The sequence below is a fragment of the Hordeum vulgare genome, chromosome 4H (assembly GCF_904849725.1).
Source record: "Hordeum vulgare subsp. vulgare chromosome 4H, MorexV3_pseudomolecules_assembly, whole genome shotgun sequence".
Taxonomy (NCBI): domain Eukaryota; kingdom Viridiplantae; phylum Streptophyta; class Magnoliopsida; order Poales; family Poaceae; genus Hordeum; species Hordeum vulgare.
This window is the reverse complement of record NC_058521.1, coordinates 531,743,378-531,758,313: the sequence shown is the minus strand read 5'-3', so window position 1 is coordinate 531,758,313 and position 14,936 is coordinate 531,743,378. Positions and strand designations below refer to the sequence as shown.

Sequence of the window (14,936 nt, the reverse complement as noted above, 5' to 3'; positions counted from 1 at the left end):
CTCAATATGAAGGTCCCGTCTGGCTACTCGTCGATATAAAAGGAATAATAAATATGGCAGTGAAAAAATTCCAGAACCTAAAGTCTCATGACTGCCACGTGATTATGACGCAATTGCTTCCGGTTGCATTGAGGGGGCTTCTATCAAAAAACGTCCGATCAGCCATTGTGAAGCTATGTGCTCAATGCAATCTCTTAGAAGGTAATCGATCTAGAAATCCTATCAAGGTTACAGAATGATTTGGTGCAATGTCTTGTCAGTTTGGAGTTGGTGTTCCCACCATCCTTCTTAAATATCATGACACATGTCCTAGTTCACCTAGTCGAAGAGATTGTCATTTTGGGCCCTGTATTTCTACACAATATGTTCCCCTTCGATAGGTTCATGGGAGTCTTAAATAAATATGTTCGCAACCGTGCTAGGCGAGAAGGAAGCATCTCCAAGGGTACGAGATGACATGTACTTGCTAGCCAAGTCACCATCTTCGACTATATTGACTTTCAAAGGGTACGAGATAAATGGGAATACATTTTACAAGATCGCCCGAGATAAAAAGAGCACCAACCAAAACAGTGGTGCCCACTTTGATGCAGCAAACACCAACAATAATAGGCCAAAGGAGACATGTTATGGTTACATAGAGGAGATATAGGAACTTGACTATGGAAACAATTTGAAGGTCCCTTTTTTGGGTGCAAATGGGTCAATCTAAAAGGAGGCGGGGTCAAGGAAGACACGCGGTACGGAATGACAATAGTGGATCTCAACAATCTCAGGTACACAGATGAACCATTCGTCCTAGCCAATGATGTGGTGCAGGTTTTCTATATGAAGCACATGTCTACCAGGCCGAGAAAAAGAAAAGATAAGGAAGCGAATACATCATACTATGAGCCAAAGCGCCACATAGTTCTTTAAGAGAAAAGAAACATCGTGGCAGTGGAGGACAAGATAGACATGTCACAAGATTATGAAAAGTTTCACGAAATTCCTCCCTTCAACCTCTTAGAAGAATTCTTTGTTTCTCATGTGCTATCAAGAAAACTTCAATCCAATTTTACGTAGGCTTGTTATCGCATAAGATAAATCATACAAGAGGACATGACACTCCATTCCTCCATTTTATTTCTATTCCCACATTTTGAGAATTCTGCGAATCAAAGAGGTCCTTGGAGCATCTCTAACAGACCCCTTATATTGCATCGACCGCGTGAAAAAGTGACCCGAACAAACACTCTATCGGACCGCGGTCTGTAAAAAAAAATTGCACGGCACGGTAAACCTTCGCCCTCAACCTTTAGATACATAGACCGGAAGGCTAACCCGAGCTCGACCCCTATCGACAGCGATTTTTGGCGGAACAGACATTTCCGAGCGGTAGTTCCTGCTTCTCCTTCCCCCCGCCGCCATTGATCCCCCTCCGCCCGCTTCGGACCACCTTCCCCAGCCGCCCTCGTCGCCATGGAAGCCTCCCAACCGTCGCCCGTCACCATTGAAGTCATCCATGCACCAACCCCTCCAATAGATCTCGTCACCGGCCATGTCGCATCCCTCGCCATTCAAGGCTCCACTGCGCATCCCGTAAGCCGCAAGGAAACGTCGTCATCCAGGGCGGCGTTGTCGCGGCCCCCACCGAGAAGGCACACGCGCTCGCCGTCGTCGCCGCTACGAATCTGGTCTGGCCCGCATCAGCGAAGAAAGGCAAGGTTTCGAGTTTGAAATGCAAGAAGGCCAGCACGAGAGCTACCCCGCCAACAGCTCCCCTATTTCCTTGGCAGGATCTACCCTAAGGATGCCCACTGACAACACTGTTGTCGCGGCCGCCAACGTGTTTGATGAAATGGGCACAAGGTATGATACTTCGATTTCTTCTACTTGTTTCGCTATTCTCCATTGCGTTTGTTTGTGACTTATTGCGTGAAATTGTAGCGACGGCTTGCATGATGCGACTGTTGAGTTTGTGCACTGGTTGGACAACAACACCGTCAACACCGATCAAGCCCCGATTGGTGATTATGATTACAATGAGATGCATGGTGGCGTGCATGGTCACGGTGAGGAAGAAGATGAGGTGGAGGAGGTTGAGAAGGGGGTGTTCAACCAAGAGAAGCAAAAGCACGAGCAAGCTCGAATAACTACACGTATTTGGAAGATCAAATTTTGATCAAGGCTTGGGAATCGGTGTCTCTTGATGCGTGCACCGGCACTGGCCAAACCGCCAAGTGGTATTGGCAAAGGATGGAGGTTAGTTCTTCCGCATGGTGGCAAAGTATTCCAACAGAACACCACGCACCTTTAGGTCACTTCAAGGTCATTGGGACGTGATCAAGCCGATTTGTAGCCGTTGGGCTGCTCGCTTGGAGCCAAGTCCGCAATGCACCTCCAAGTGGTACCGTTGAATCCGATTATGTGAGTTTGTTTTCACATTGTAGTGCAAATGATTTGTACCGTTTGAGTGCTAGCATGTGACATATTTTTACATTGTTTTCATTTCGTAGGACAGAATTGCGCAAGAAAGGTACAAGGACATGTAAACTTCCAATGACAGGTCATTTACACTAGAGCATTGTCCGAATTGCTTTGGCATAGCTAAAAGTGAGAGTTGGTTGGTTCACTCGCCAAGATGGATGATGATGATGAAGATGATGATGACCCAAGAAACAATAACAAGCCCGATGGAAATAAGAAGGCCAAGGAGAAGATCAAGAGGGAATCGGAGGCATCAAACTTGTGTGACAAGGTAGATGACATCGTGCAATCAAACGAGTTGATGGTGGCCAAGACATTGGAGGCAAAGGAGTTGACCAAGAAGAACGCGCAGGAGAAACAAGAAAAGTGGCAATTACTCAAGGAAGTGGGGTTGCGCGAGGGCGCCATTGAGGAGAGAAAAAAGCCCTTGCTGAGGAGAACAAGGCCTTGGCCAAGCTTCATGCCGAGGAGAACAAGATCATGACTATGAACCGCAATGACATGGACGACATCACCAAAAAATGACATGATATGGCAAGGAGAGAGATCTTAAAGAGAAGGATGATAGCCGCATGGTCTGATGGCTTCGGTGCTGGTGGGGGAAGGGGTGACGGTGGTGGAGAGTGATGATGTTGACGATGATGGTCATGGAGGTGATGGTGGCTTCGGTGGCGGTGGTGGAGAGCGATTACCATGATGAACATGGTGATGAAGGTGGTGGTTGTTTTTTCATGAGGTTCTTGGACGTCATGATTGAAAACTATGGTTAATTTTCCGTGCAAACTATGTTTGATTGTTCAGATTTGAAGCTAATCATTGGAATTGCGGTCAAATTGTCTAATTTGATTTTTTCGGTTTGCGGGTTGGCGCGGGTTGCGGCCAAACAGAATGCGTTTTTTTGCGAACTGCAAATGTACTATAAAGGTTCGCGATATAAGAGCAAGTACAATAAGGTACAGTCAGCAGGCTGTAAGAATTAAAATACTATATTTTTGCTTAGTTGGATGAGAGAGAAGAGGAGAGAGAAGAGAAGCGGACTCTTCGTGAAGACCTAGCTCTATCACGTCCTCCTAAGTGCTTTGTGAGAATGAAAGGTGAACCATATATGATAAAAGTAGTACTCTTTTGTAGCTAAGTATTGTACAAGCTAGTTATAAGATGAGCTATAAGATGGCTTATAGCCAGCAGTTGGCTGTACTATTAACCATGCTCTAAGTGGTCCGTTAGAGATGCTCTTATTTTTGTGTTGGCTTCCTGATGAAAGACAAGATAAAAAATAAAATGAAATGAATTGTGCCTCGATGAAGACATCGTCCATGATTCTACGTTTCTACATCTCGACCAGACAGCGTGCTCGGTTGCTAACTTCTTAGCTATCAGCTGCCATCTGCAGTCCAACGAGCCAACAAATAACACAGATTCCTACAGAAGCTAGGCAGACATCATGTTAATTAAGAACATATCCACAAGTTCTGAAAACCCGGAACCGATTGATTAGTCAAGGCGTCATCCGATTTTTTTCCTTGGCATCCCACACCTTCTGTTACCATTAATTTTAGACAAATAACTATATAAATCAGCTTCAGCTACAAACTGCCTGATCGATTAGCAAGCTAGGTTAGGTTGATTCTTATTTATTGTGCTCTTTAGTGCCTTGGAAGCGTCAGATTTTTCCATAAGAGAAGCAAAGCCTACTGTCCTTACCTTTAAAGTTTGAAGACTGGTCGATGCTAGCTTCTAGTGCTGCCTCTGTTTGCCATTTGGAACACATTAGGAGTGTTCGTCCAATCTGGAGTAATTCTGCGGCGATGCAAACGACAACGGGAAGGCTCGTCGGCATCGGCATGGGGCGTTACACGCTTAGTTATATTGCACCCGGCCTTTAGTGTGCGTCAACGTAACCGCTTTATCTGTTCTCAGTGACTGTTACGAAACGCAGTTGCTTGCTTATGGACCTGGCACAGTGCGTATATGAGAAGAGATAGAGCAGATATTATCATTGCCCCGCATTAATTTAACACGATTCCTTGCTCTCTCTTTTTTTCCTTCGTTGAAAACGTGTTGCCCGGAGAAAGATTGCCGTTCAACCAACCACATCCGGTAGTACTGTCAAATGATCTTACGAAATACTATGCAATTAACAGTTGTGGCAGCAGTGGTTTTGACTTTCACTTTCAGAAATATTTCAGCAACAACTAAAATCCCTGAAGTTTGGTGAATTTCAGGGATTTCGGTTTACATTTCGGCCAAAGGGACAAAACATTCAGTTGAATTCAACCAAATATTTGAGACTTTTGGAAATATTTAAATTCCTTTGTACTACTGGATTTGCTGAATTTTTGGACCAAAAGGTAAATATTTCAATGACTACTGCAATCATTGGATTTCAATAAATTTCAGTGAAATCTCACTGGAAGTAAAACCATCACTACTTTCTTCTCCTAAGTAAAGACACTCCTGACTTCTGCGTTTTTGGGACACTGTAAAAGGCATTCACTAAAAACGCTATGTACGTAAAAGTACAAATCACCGTATAGTAGTTGAAGATATTTTCTCACAACGACCTGTAGTAATTCCTTATTGAGAGAGGGTTGGGGACAAGGACATGATGGAAAAAATATACTAATAAATCACCAAACCATCAAAGATATTTTGTCTGGCTTCTTTTCTCTTCTTTGGAGCGAAGATGAAGACAACAGGTTATGGCCAACATTGTCGATATCATGATCAATAGGATCTCTTGAGGGTTAGTGCGATAGGATCATGGCACAACCGCCTCCTGGAAAACATACACATCGACACTGTTGATTGTGTATCTCTGCTATATGGGGGATTATCATCGAAACAGATCCTATAATAGTTGAATCTCAGGATATTACAACAATTATCACGCGGTCGCCAACATCATCTCTAAAAGGCATCTCAAGACGGTGCTGATTTTTACATGTCCACCATAAAATCCATCCATGATCTCCAATTCTCCATCACGTATATGGTTGATCACGGTCCACCCAATGGTGGAAATGCAATTTTCATTTAAAAATATGCATAAGTGTTGACATTTGTGTAGATATGCATCATCTTATAACATGTACCTATGCAATTTTGGTTAAAATAAATAAACCATATGTGTCATGCGAAAAAATGCCAATTGGTTCATCTTGAAAACCCCATGCTTTGTGGATTGTGACGCTTGAGACCAGGGATGAACTTCATTCTTTTTTTCTTCTTGAAGAATTGAATGAACTTTATTCCTCTAATGGATGTGTACATGATGTTTGGATTTCATTTCTCACACTTTAAAAGGTTGTGATTTTCTTTCAGAAATTTGTATGCATAGTTTGCATGATTCTATAACGTGTACCCTCTCTTAAAGTTGGAGCCGCTAGCCTGCTACAAATATGCTGTTGGATTTTTAAATACGGCAAATCGATCGTTTTTACAACAAATTCTATATCGCGGGCATGAGAATTCCCTTCCGCACGCATGACAAATCCTGGCAAAAATTGTCATGTTCGTGACATGTAATTTGCCATCAAAAAAGGCTAGATTTGTCATGCTTAAAAATCCAACATCAGATTATTTTTTTAGCATTTCCATTAAAGTTCGGTGGAAACACATGGCCGTATATGCACCATCCAAATGGGGAAAATAATCTTCATTTCTCCAACAGAAATTATAAGCAAACAACGCCCATACATATATGTGAACCAGACTATTGCAATGCAATGCAACAGTTGGGTCCATCAACCGCTCTCGTGCACCGGGGCCGTGGAAACGGTCACCAAAAACGGTGTCCCTCTCGTGCCAGCTCCGCGCGGTAAGCCGGCCGGCTCCAGGGCGCGGCTGCCTCCATGTGTCTCGTCCCCGGCCCGGGCCGGGCGTGCGTGCCATCTCCGATCTCTTCAACCGCACTCCTCCCTCCCCTCGATCCTCTTTCGTCCCACCACCTCTCGCAGTCAACCTCGTCCCACCCCGCGCGCGCGCGCAACCCCAAAGCGCGGGGCGACAATGGGGTGCTCCTCAAGACACACTAGCCAGCACCATCGGTCCAGCACCATAAATCACAACCAAACCCACCCACTACTCGTCGTGTGCAGCAACGCTTCCGTGTCCTCCCCGTTTAACCCTTAATTTCTCTCGGGCAGCACGTAGGCTGAGAAACTGCTAGCAGACTCTCCGTAGCTAGCCTTGCTAGCTAGCTAGTAGTAGCTAGGGGTGTGCACGTACGTACCTACCTGCAGGTTGCAAGAGAGAGGGCGGAAGGAGGCGATCGACGAGAGAGGGAGAGAAAGATACATGGGTAGCTTGGGATCGGAGGTCGGCCATGGCGGCAGGGAGATGTTCCATGGCCACCCCGACCCCGTCGTCGACGAGCTCAACAGGCTGGAGAATCTTCTCAGAGGTTTGCTCCGTCATCTACTCCTGGCTTTGACATAATTAAGACTGATACTCCGTATATATCGTTTTGTATGCGCATAGCTCCGAGTGCAACGGTGCATGTATGCATGGAGCATGGTGAACTGGGGCTTTTGCCATGCATCATATTAATATGGGTACCATATGTCGCCAAGAAGAAGTGGCTAGGCAACCATGCATATTAATTCGAGTCCAATTAAGATGCATGCAGGTTCTGGTTGAACTAAGCTTACTTAGTTCATGTGTTGTATTCTCAGAACTAAGCTTACTTGGTTCCTGTGAGCAGGCATGCGTGCGTGTATGTGTTAAGTTATTGGTGAAAACATATGGCCTGAAAATATTTGTATATATTATCGTGGTGCAACTTTGCTTGTGTGCGGGTGCAGTGTGGTTGTGTGCGAGCTAATTAATCAAGATACGTTTTTCTTGGTTATTAGATCATTTCACTTCCATGTATCGAATCCGAGAGAAAAGTTGGTATCCAAATGGTCTCATAAGTGCCGCAGTACACGTATAGTTGTGGACGTGGGGTGTTGAACTTTTTTTTTAAACACGGTAGAGACGCAAGCGCTTATATACGCGTATACACTCATCCCTATAAACACACATGTACTCCCTCCGTTTTAAAATAAGTGTCTTAAGCTTAATATAACTTTGTATTAGAGCTAGTATAAAGTTGAGACAATTATTTTGAGATGGAGGGAGTACAACTTATCCCTATGAGTACCCTGAGAGACTGAGACGGCTTATCATTTTGAAATTTATGAAGTCACCGTAGACACTTCGTCATCAATGAAAACATGTCCTTCCATTGAATATGCATCGCCGAAAATCCTGAAATAAATACAAGAATAAATATAAACAGCAGGACTAGAACTCTGATGGACCGGGGATACCACAGTCCCTCTAACCATCCAACTACAGGTTGGTTCGCGGATGTTGAACTTCTTAGTAAATAGGGAGCAGATCTTTTTTGTCCTAAGTAACACTATATATAGTATAGCACACGATTAATTTACTTATGCAATATGTATTGCTTTGTGACTTGTGACACACTATATGCTGCATGCTGAAAATGGTATTGGAGAAATGGTGCATAAAGCCAGCTTATTAATTAGTACCCCATTCTTGATGCAACTCAAAAAATTTACTTCACAAATTAACACCAAAGCAGGTTAAATTATGTTCATATCTTCTGAAAATAAACTATTCGTCTTTCTAAGCCATCTTATTGGGTCTTTGCATACCTGGCTTTTCTCCAACCAGAAAAATAATAATAAGACAGGGACACCAAAAAAGTAGGCTACAAGAAATTTGCCCAGATTCTAAGATACAGGTGTGACAAAACAAAGGAATTTTTAGCATGCCTGCGGTTGGTAGGATGTCAGCTTGGCTGAGAATTGGTGTAATTTAGTATGGATAGTTGGCAGGGTGCAGATTTTGGTTAGCACTGAACTGCAGTTTGCAGCTTAATCGTCACCAGATATTCGAGACAGTCACTTGTGCCGACAGTACAGGGCGCTGTGACCTGTGTGACCTGTAAGATGCACAGTGCTAATTCATCTACACAACTTTTTTTTTTTGACAACTGAATGGACACATGAAGTCTCCTGTTTCGGACTTTTCTATTAACTGTGGATTCACCTAACATGTTCCTCGAGGAATTCCATGCCAAACCTGCAATAAATAGTACTCCAGCAGGCAAAAAAAATTCACCAAGACTCCTTGTTCAAAACTGTTACTGTCACCCGTCTCATTCAACCACTAGATGCTGATTCAAATAACTTCTGTTTCACTCCGAACACTAAGAGAAACAAGCTAACTTTTTCGCCCCAAAGTGAAAGGAGCAATAATTACTTACTTTTTCTTCTATAAGCTTTCCAAGAAGACACTACACTCCATAATGTTTTCCACCAAAATATGTGTCTTTCTTCTAGAAAAGAATAATCGAGGAAGGAAGAAAGAAAATAGGATGCCACACTTTTTGTAAACTTTGGTCATTTCCTGCAGAAAAGGAACGAGAACTTGGACTCGCATACAGTGAAATAAAAGGTATGAAGGTGACAGAAGCTCTGAAGGACAAGGCCATTGCCGAGGTATAATTTGCTTCACGGGTCAGCTTCCTTGAGTCGTTTACAAGTTAACTTGCGCTCTGTTTCTTCCGAGCTTAAGATAACTTTGTGCGCTGCAAACTGGATGCAACCTGGACTTAACTTTACCTGACGTCTGCATTCAGCTGAGCAAGGAACTGAAGAAACAGGACGAGAAGCTGAGCATCCTGGAGAAGCAGCTTGAGCAGAAGGTTGCTTAGTGCTTACTTATCTAGCTCATTTGATTTGACATCAGATCAACTACCTCTATTCTTCTTCTTTTTTCGGTTACATGATGGATAAATTCGATTTGATATGACAGAATCTGGATGTGAAAAGGTTATGCAATGAGCGCAAGGAAGCGTTGTCTGCACAGTTCGCTGCTGAGGCATCGCTCAGGAGGATCCACTCGGCCCAGAGAGAAGAGGAAGTGGTTCCCTTTGATGCCATCATAGGGCCCCTGGAGTCTGACATCAAGAAGTACAAGCATGAGGTACAGAAATGTGAAGTTCGATTCGGTGCCATTTGAGCAGAGTGAGTAACAAGGCCTGCATAGTTGCATATCATGCTTACCTGTGGCTGCTCGTTTGATTCTTGCCAGATTGCGGTGCTCCAGGACGACAAGAAGGCGCTCGAACGGCACCTGAAGCTCAATGAGGCGGCGTTCGCTGAGGCTGGGGACATTCTGCGCAGCGCACTCGAGAGAGCGCTGATCGTAGAGGATGTCCAGAACCAGAATATTGAGCTGAAGAAACAGATGGAGATCTACCATGTATGTGCACACAACAATCCATTATCGACATAGCGGCCAGATCTCATTTTTCTTATGCAAAAAAACTTGCATAGCTGAATTCTTTTTTCTTGTTTGCCTGAACCTGCAGGAGGAGAACATGCTTCTGGAGAAGAGCAACAGGCAGAAAGTCCTGGAAATTGAGAAGCTCACCCACACCGTTGGTGAGCTTGAGGAGTCCATTCTCACCACCAGAGATGTTGCCAACGCTGTGCACTTCTACCAGAACCAGGCTACCAGGTTGAATGTAAGTTAGATCGATGTCAGTGTTCAGAAGTTAGTATCGATCCCATTCTAGTTTGTTTCATAACGATCTTTAACTTGTAGGAGGAGAAGAAGACGCTTGAGAGGGAGCTGGCTCGGGCTAAAGTCTACGTCAACCGTGTGGCGACAACAACAGCAAACGAATGGAAGGACGACGCTGATAAACTGATGCCGGTAAAGAGATGGCTGGAAGAACGAAGACTCCTGCAGGTACAGAAAAGATGGAGTGAGCACATATGTAACGCCGCCGCAATTCCATTATCTGAATTTAAATATGTCATACCGATCATCCAGGGAGAGATACAACGGCTGCGCGACAAGATAGCCATAGCAGAGAGGTCAGCAAAGGTGGAAGCCCAGCTGAATGTAAGAAATTCTGCGAGAAACTACCCCAAGCAATCATCGGCACTCAATTTTTACCTCGTTGTTTCAACTTTTATTGTTTTGATTCTGTTAAAAGGACAAACTCAAAAGGAGATTGAAATCATTGGAAGAGGACATGAGAAATGGAAAACCCAACGCACCTTCCATTGAGACCAACAGGAAAAGCACTCTGAAAAGATCAACATCTCAACCAAGACAACCAAGCACACCTAGAATGTCACAGCAATTGGCTTCATTTGAAGGCATTGTTGACAAGAGAAGACCAATATCTCAACCAAGGGTGGCCACAGCAGGGAAGGTGCTGAGGCAACCTAATTCAGACACTGAGCCTGCAGAGAAGGCGAGAAACGTTAAACAACCTGGCAGCCCAAGAGCAAGAACAGCTGCTGCTAGAAAGGATCGTCCTGTGAAAAATCACCTGTGGGCGACAAGTAAAGTGACCAGTGATGCTGGCAAAGAGAACAAGGAGCAGAATCCAAATTACAAGCCACATTCAAGTGCTCCACATGTGGAGGAACATGATAGCACAAAGCCACAAGCTGTAGTATTTGATGTGAATGGGGACTGTGGAGTTCAGTGCAGTGAACATCACAAAGCCATGGATTTGGAGAACTTGGATGATGAAAAAGTGGATGCTTCGAATGCAGAGAGTACCCAGGGTGGCAACAGGGGAAACTAAGGAATTTCTTTTGCAAGAGGATGCCAAATACAAGAAGGGTGAATAATAGTTATCATGTACTGGTAAGTGATCTCCTCTAGTGTTCGCAGGCACTCTTAGAAAAGTATTTGCAGACATTTTTTGTACTTGTAAACAATTATATTACTATTTCTTGTACTTTTAAACAATAAAACAATTCTGTTGCTATTGCTTGACAATCATCAGAAATTTTTAAGACTATGTTCCAAGGAATACATAGGACCCAAAATTGCACCTGAACTTCTTTGGATCTAAAATTGTCCGTTTCTTTGTTTCATACAGATGCAGCATGGCAATTTATTTATAAGAACATGTGTGCCTCTCTGCAATTTTCTTCAACTTGGGATATTGTTTGAACAACAAAACCAGCAGGCATGTTGTTCTGTTTCTTTATTCTCTCTTGTACAGCAAAGCAATTTGTGCCTATAAAAAAATACAAATGCAGTTGTGGTGTTTTGAGAAAGGGCTGTTTAATATAAGAAAGTTGGTGCTAATGTAATGGGACTGGGAGCAATACGAAGAGAAGGGATGCTTATTTCTCTACATTGATTTGAATCTATGTTCAATAACTAGTATTGTTGTTTCCATTTTCCGTCCCTTTATTCATGTAAAAGATCAGTTCATCACTGTCCCTTATAACGATGGATTTGAATGTATATTGTAGTCAGAGATTCTTGTGGAATTTCTCTGTTTTATTTATTTATTTTGAAAACTTCTTTCTTTTTGTTACCCCAATGGAGTGACAACATCATAAAGATGAGAAGTGCTCATTGGCCAACTCTAACAGGACAGCGAGCATAGGAAACATGTACACTCACAGATTAAGACTAGAAATTGATCAAAAGCCAAATTCATATAAACATGTCAGAAAGCAGAAATTATAAGATGTGCCCATTTGGGAGGGAAAATAAGCAACAATGAAATGGCTCTCTGGTGACAAAATGAGTGCAAGGCAAATTAAAAGCAAGTACAAGATGAATCTTTCCCTTCCAATGATAATCAACATAATATATTCAACAGCGACCAGTCACCAAAAGAATACACAACAACGATATGAGAGATAGTTGTTTCAGGGAGAGAACATAAATTCACTAGTTAAGGTTTGTAAACAAACTCCTCTAGCAAGGACACATTGTTCACTACGAGCTCAGGCAAGCACAGAGTTAAACATACGGAATATTATGTTCTGCCTTCCTACTTTTCAAAAATGATAGCAGTGCATCTAATGAAAGGCTGTGATGTTGCTTTATGCACATGACACAACTGATTCTGAACAACATGTGTATAGTGGAAAGAAAACCCAAGTCAAGTTGTGTTACTGCCTACTCCACCTTCCCCTTCCCCTTGGAATCATCACTGACTTGAGAAGATGCTGGATGGTTAATACTTGCTTTAGCATTCTCTAAGAAGGTTGCATCAGGTTGTGGCTCTTGACAGGGAGTCTCCATCATCGCGGAGTATATGTAGAAGCCAATCACAATATTAACCGATATGACAGCAAGGAACCCACTGGCCAGAGTTCGTGCTGAGGATGAAAGCTCACTAATACCTGACAAGAGTGAGATGCTGTTTCCTTGCACACGTATGCACTTCACTTCCATAGAAAAGATGAAGAACACCGTAACATGGAAAGAACAACAAACAAACCTGGAAAAATCTGGTGGTAGAACCCATAAATAATTGCGACTGGGGCCATCCACATGAACATCGATGTAACGGTGAACTTAATTATTACTCCAGACATTGCTTCTTCCAATGGAATACTGATACAAAGACAAGATGAACAACACCATGAGTTTAACATACAGCAAACTCCGGGGAGACTAGGACAGATATGATCTTGTAAGATAGATAGAACTATCTAACAGAAGTACCATGGTTTCCAGGGATGCAAGCAACGCGCCGCATATCCCGTACCCTATTAGTGCTAATTTTACCGTCCGCAGGACAAGAAGGCCGCTTGCATCCCTAATTCCCTATCAGTTGCAGTTATTGTGCGCAACATCCTTCTCAAGCAAATACATCTCATTTGCCAGCCAACACTGTGAGTTGACACTGGTAATTATCCAACCCTCACGGTTTCTACCCAACTCCATCATTGTGAGTTAATTCTCTGAAATTTTATAATGTTCTACTTCTTGGCAAAGCAATGTTTGGTTCTCTTCCTAGCCTAGATTTTGGGCAAGGCAGGGCTGGGCAGGTGAGGTTCAGATTATCAAGTTGTTTTGCCCATGAACTGCTACTTTGTTACAAATCAAAATTATATTCTCCTTGCAATTGCTTGTATTCCAACAATTAAATCTACCAAACAGTAGGTGCCCGAAGAGGATTAATACGAAAATGCCTTTGATCGACTATTAATCTTGAGAGCGCACCACACTGAAACTAGACTGGTCGAATTGGGTCCTTTGTACTAGATAATTTGGCAGTAAAACTCCTACGGAATACAAACTGTCACACGAACAGATCGATTTCTTGTTAACACGCACGAATTAGCTACATATCGAATACCCGGCCTTAGCAAGTGAATAAAAGCGCTGAAGCAGGTCTCTACTGGCATGGGAGGAGGTGCCTTACCTGCTCCGCCGTCGATGAGCGATGGGCGCCGAGCGGTGAGGAGGCCGCGGTCGCGCGCCAGATCCGGGCTCCGGTGAGGCGGAAGCGGAGGTGGGACTTGAGGAAAGGCGGCAGCACCGTGAAAATTGCAAATAGAACACCACGGCTTCTCGGGCAATTTGAGAAAATGCCACACGTTTCATGGAACTTTGCTTCTATAACACACATTTCTTTTTACTGAATTATACTAGCAAAAATGCAACTAGAGACAAAAATATTATGCCACAATCAAATAAATATGGCTCAATACCTTGACATATCAAATTTTGTTGATCGATGCCCTATTTTTTTATGAAAATGATTCATTCGTTGTATGATTTTATCTTTGAAAGATGGTTGGAAGAGATTAAATTACATAAAACCAGGACCTAATTATACAACTGTACCTTCTAGTAAATTGATGTAGATAGAATAATTCAAACCAACAGATAAGCATCGCTATGTACATTGCCGATGAAGACCCTAATACAGTGTTGGTGATTCACAAAATAACTATGCAAAGATGATGCAACTATTTTCAAGTATATATACAATACCAAACAGAGGTAGATTCATCAGTGAACATGTGAGTCCTTGATTGTACTGTTACCAAAATATCTTTCATTGCCCATGTTTGTCCCCAAATTAGCTACAAACAGGTTGTAAGAGAAACTAACAATGCACATTTTCGTTGAGTTAAAATCATCAATATTTCACTATTCTTCAGTGCACTGAAAAGCAATGAAAAATGCAAAAAGATTACACCCACAAGTTCAGAGCAAACCATCACTTTTTTCAATAAGAGGCATTATACACATGATAATCCAACGGTGCATCATGTAATTATTTTTTGAATCGACGATTCCCTTAGTCGCTGCTCTCCGGTAGCTGCACCTCTTCAAACGCAAATCAGCAACGGCTTGTAGTTATGTGATGGGCTTCTTACCTGATGTTCATGATAATGCTTTGATGAAACTGATGAGCTGGATTTATTGAATCTGATGAAACTAAATCTGATGAAACTGAAACTGACGAATCTGACAAAACTTTAGGACATCATTGGTGGGGCCATACTGGCCTCGTGTGAAGGTTGTTGCAGCCTGAGAGGCAGCTACACAGAGGATGAAACAACCAAGGAGGCGCCAAGAATTAATACCGGGCGTTGGCTGGGATCTCGCTGGGTGTGGTGAACGGAGGAACAACTTGCTACACCGACGAAGAAGACCGG

At 43.0% G+C, this 14,936-nt stretch overlaps 2 protein-coding genes across 3 annotated transcripts; one reads left to right on the top strand and one right to left on the bottom strand.

Annotated features, from left to right (window-relative positions):
* Positions 1-6,531: 6,531 nt before the first annotated feature.
* On the top strand, positions 6,532-11,780 carry LOC123449307 (microtubule-associated protein 70-4-like). 2 transcript variants are annotated; one of them, XR_006631993.1, is made up of 10 exons: positions 6,532-6,874; positions 8,899-8,984; positions 9,125-9,190; positions 9,301-9,471; positions 9,580-9,750; positions 9,860-10,015; positions 10,096-10,242; positions 10,327-10,398; positions 10,493-11,157; positions 11,396-11,780. XR_006631993.1 is itself a non-coding variant. In XM_045126473.1 (9 exons), exons 1-9 carry the CDS (start codon positions 6,769-6,771, stop codon positions 11,093-11,095), a joined length of 1,578 nt encoding a protein of 525 aa, XP_044982408.1. In that variant the 5' UTR covers positions 6,537-6,768; the 3' UTR covers positions 11,096-11,295. The 2 variants fall into 2 exon arrangements, 1 of the variants encoding a protein (XP_044982408.1); XM_045126473.1 differs by lacking the exon at positions 11,396-11,780 and having other exon boundaries at positions 6,537-6,874; positions 10,493-11,295.
* Positions 11,781-12,094: 314 nt separating this feature from the next.
* LOC123449308 lies at positions 12,095-13,843 on the bottom strand. Its single transcript, XM_045126474.1, has 3 exons — positions 13,691-13,843; positions 12,761-12,876; positions 12,095-12,662 (listed from the first exon to the last, which is right to left on the bottom strand). Exons 2-3 carry the CDS (start codon positions 12,855-12,857, stop codon positions 12,436-12,438), a joined length of 324 nt encoding a protein of 107 aa, XP_044982409.1. The 5' UTR covers positions 12,858-12,876; positions 13,691-13,843; the 3' UTR covers positions 12,095-12,435.
* Positions 13,844-14,936: the final 1,093 nt, after the last annotated feature.

Excerpts from the sequence above, each read along its gene's own strand:
- LOC123449307 (XM_045126473.1), top strand. The coding sequence starts at position 6,769 with ATGGGTAGCTTGGGATCGGAGGTCGGCCATGGCGGCAGGGAGATGTTC. Across the intron at positions 8,985-9,124 it reads AGGACAAGGCCATTGCCGAG|CTGAGCAAGGAACTGAAGAA; the intron begins GTATAATTTGCT and ends GTCTGCATTCAG. Across the intron at positions 9,472-9,579 it reads TCAAGAAGTACAAGCATGAG|ATTGCGGTGCTCCAGGACGA; the intron begins GTACAGAAATGT and ends GATTCTTGCCAG.
- LOC123449308 (XM_045126474.1), bottom strand. The coding sequence starts at position 12,857 with ATGTCTGGAGTAATAATTAAGTTCACCGTTACATCGATGTTCATGTGG. Across the intron at positions 12,663-12,760 it reads CTACCACCAGATTTTTCCAG|GTATTAGTGAGCTTTCATCC; the intron begins GTTTGTTTGTTG and ends CACTCTTGTCAG.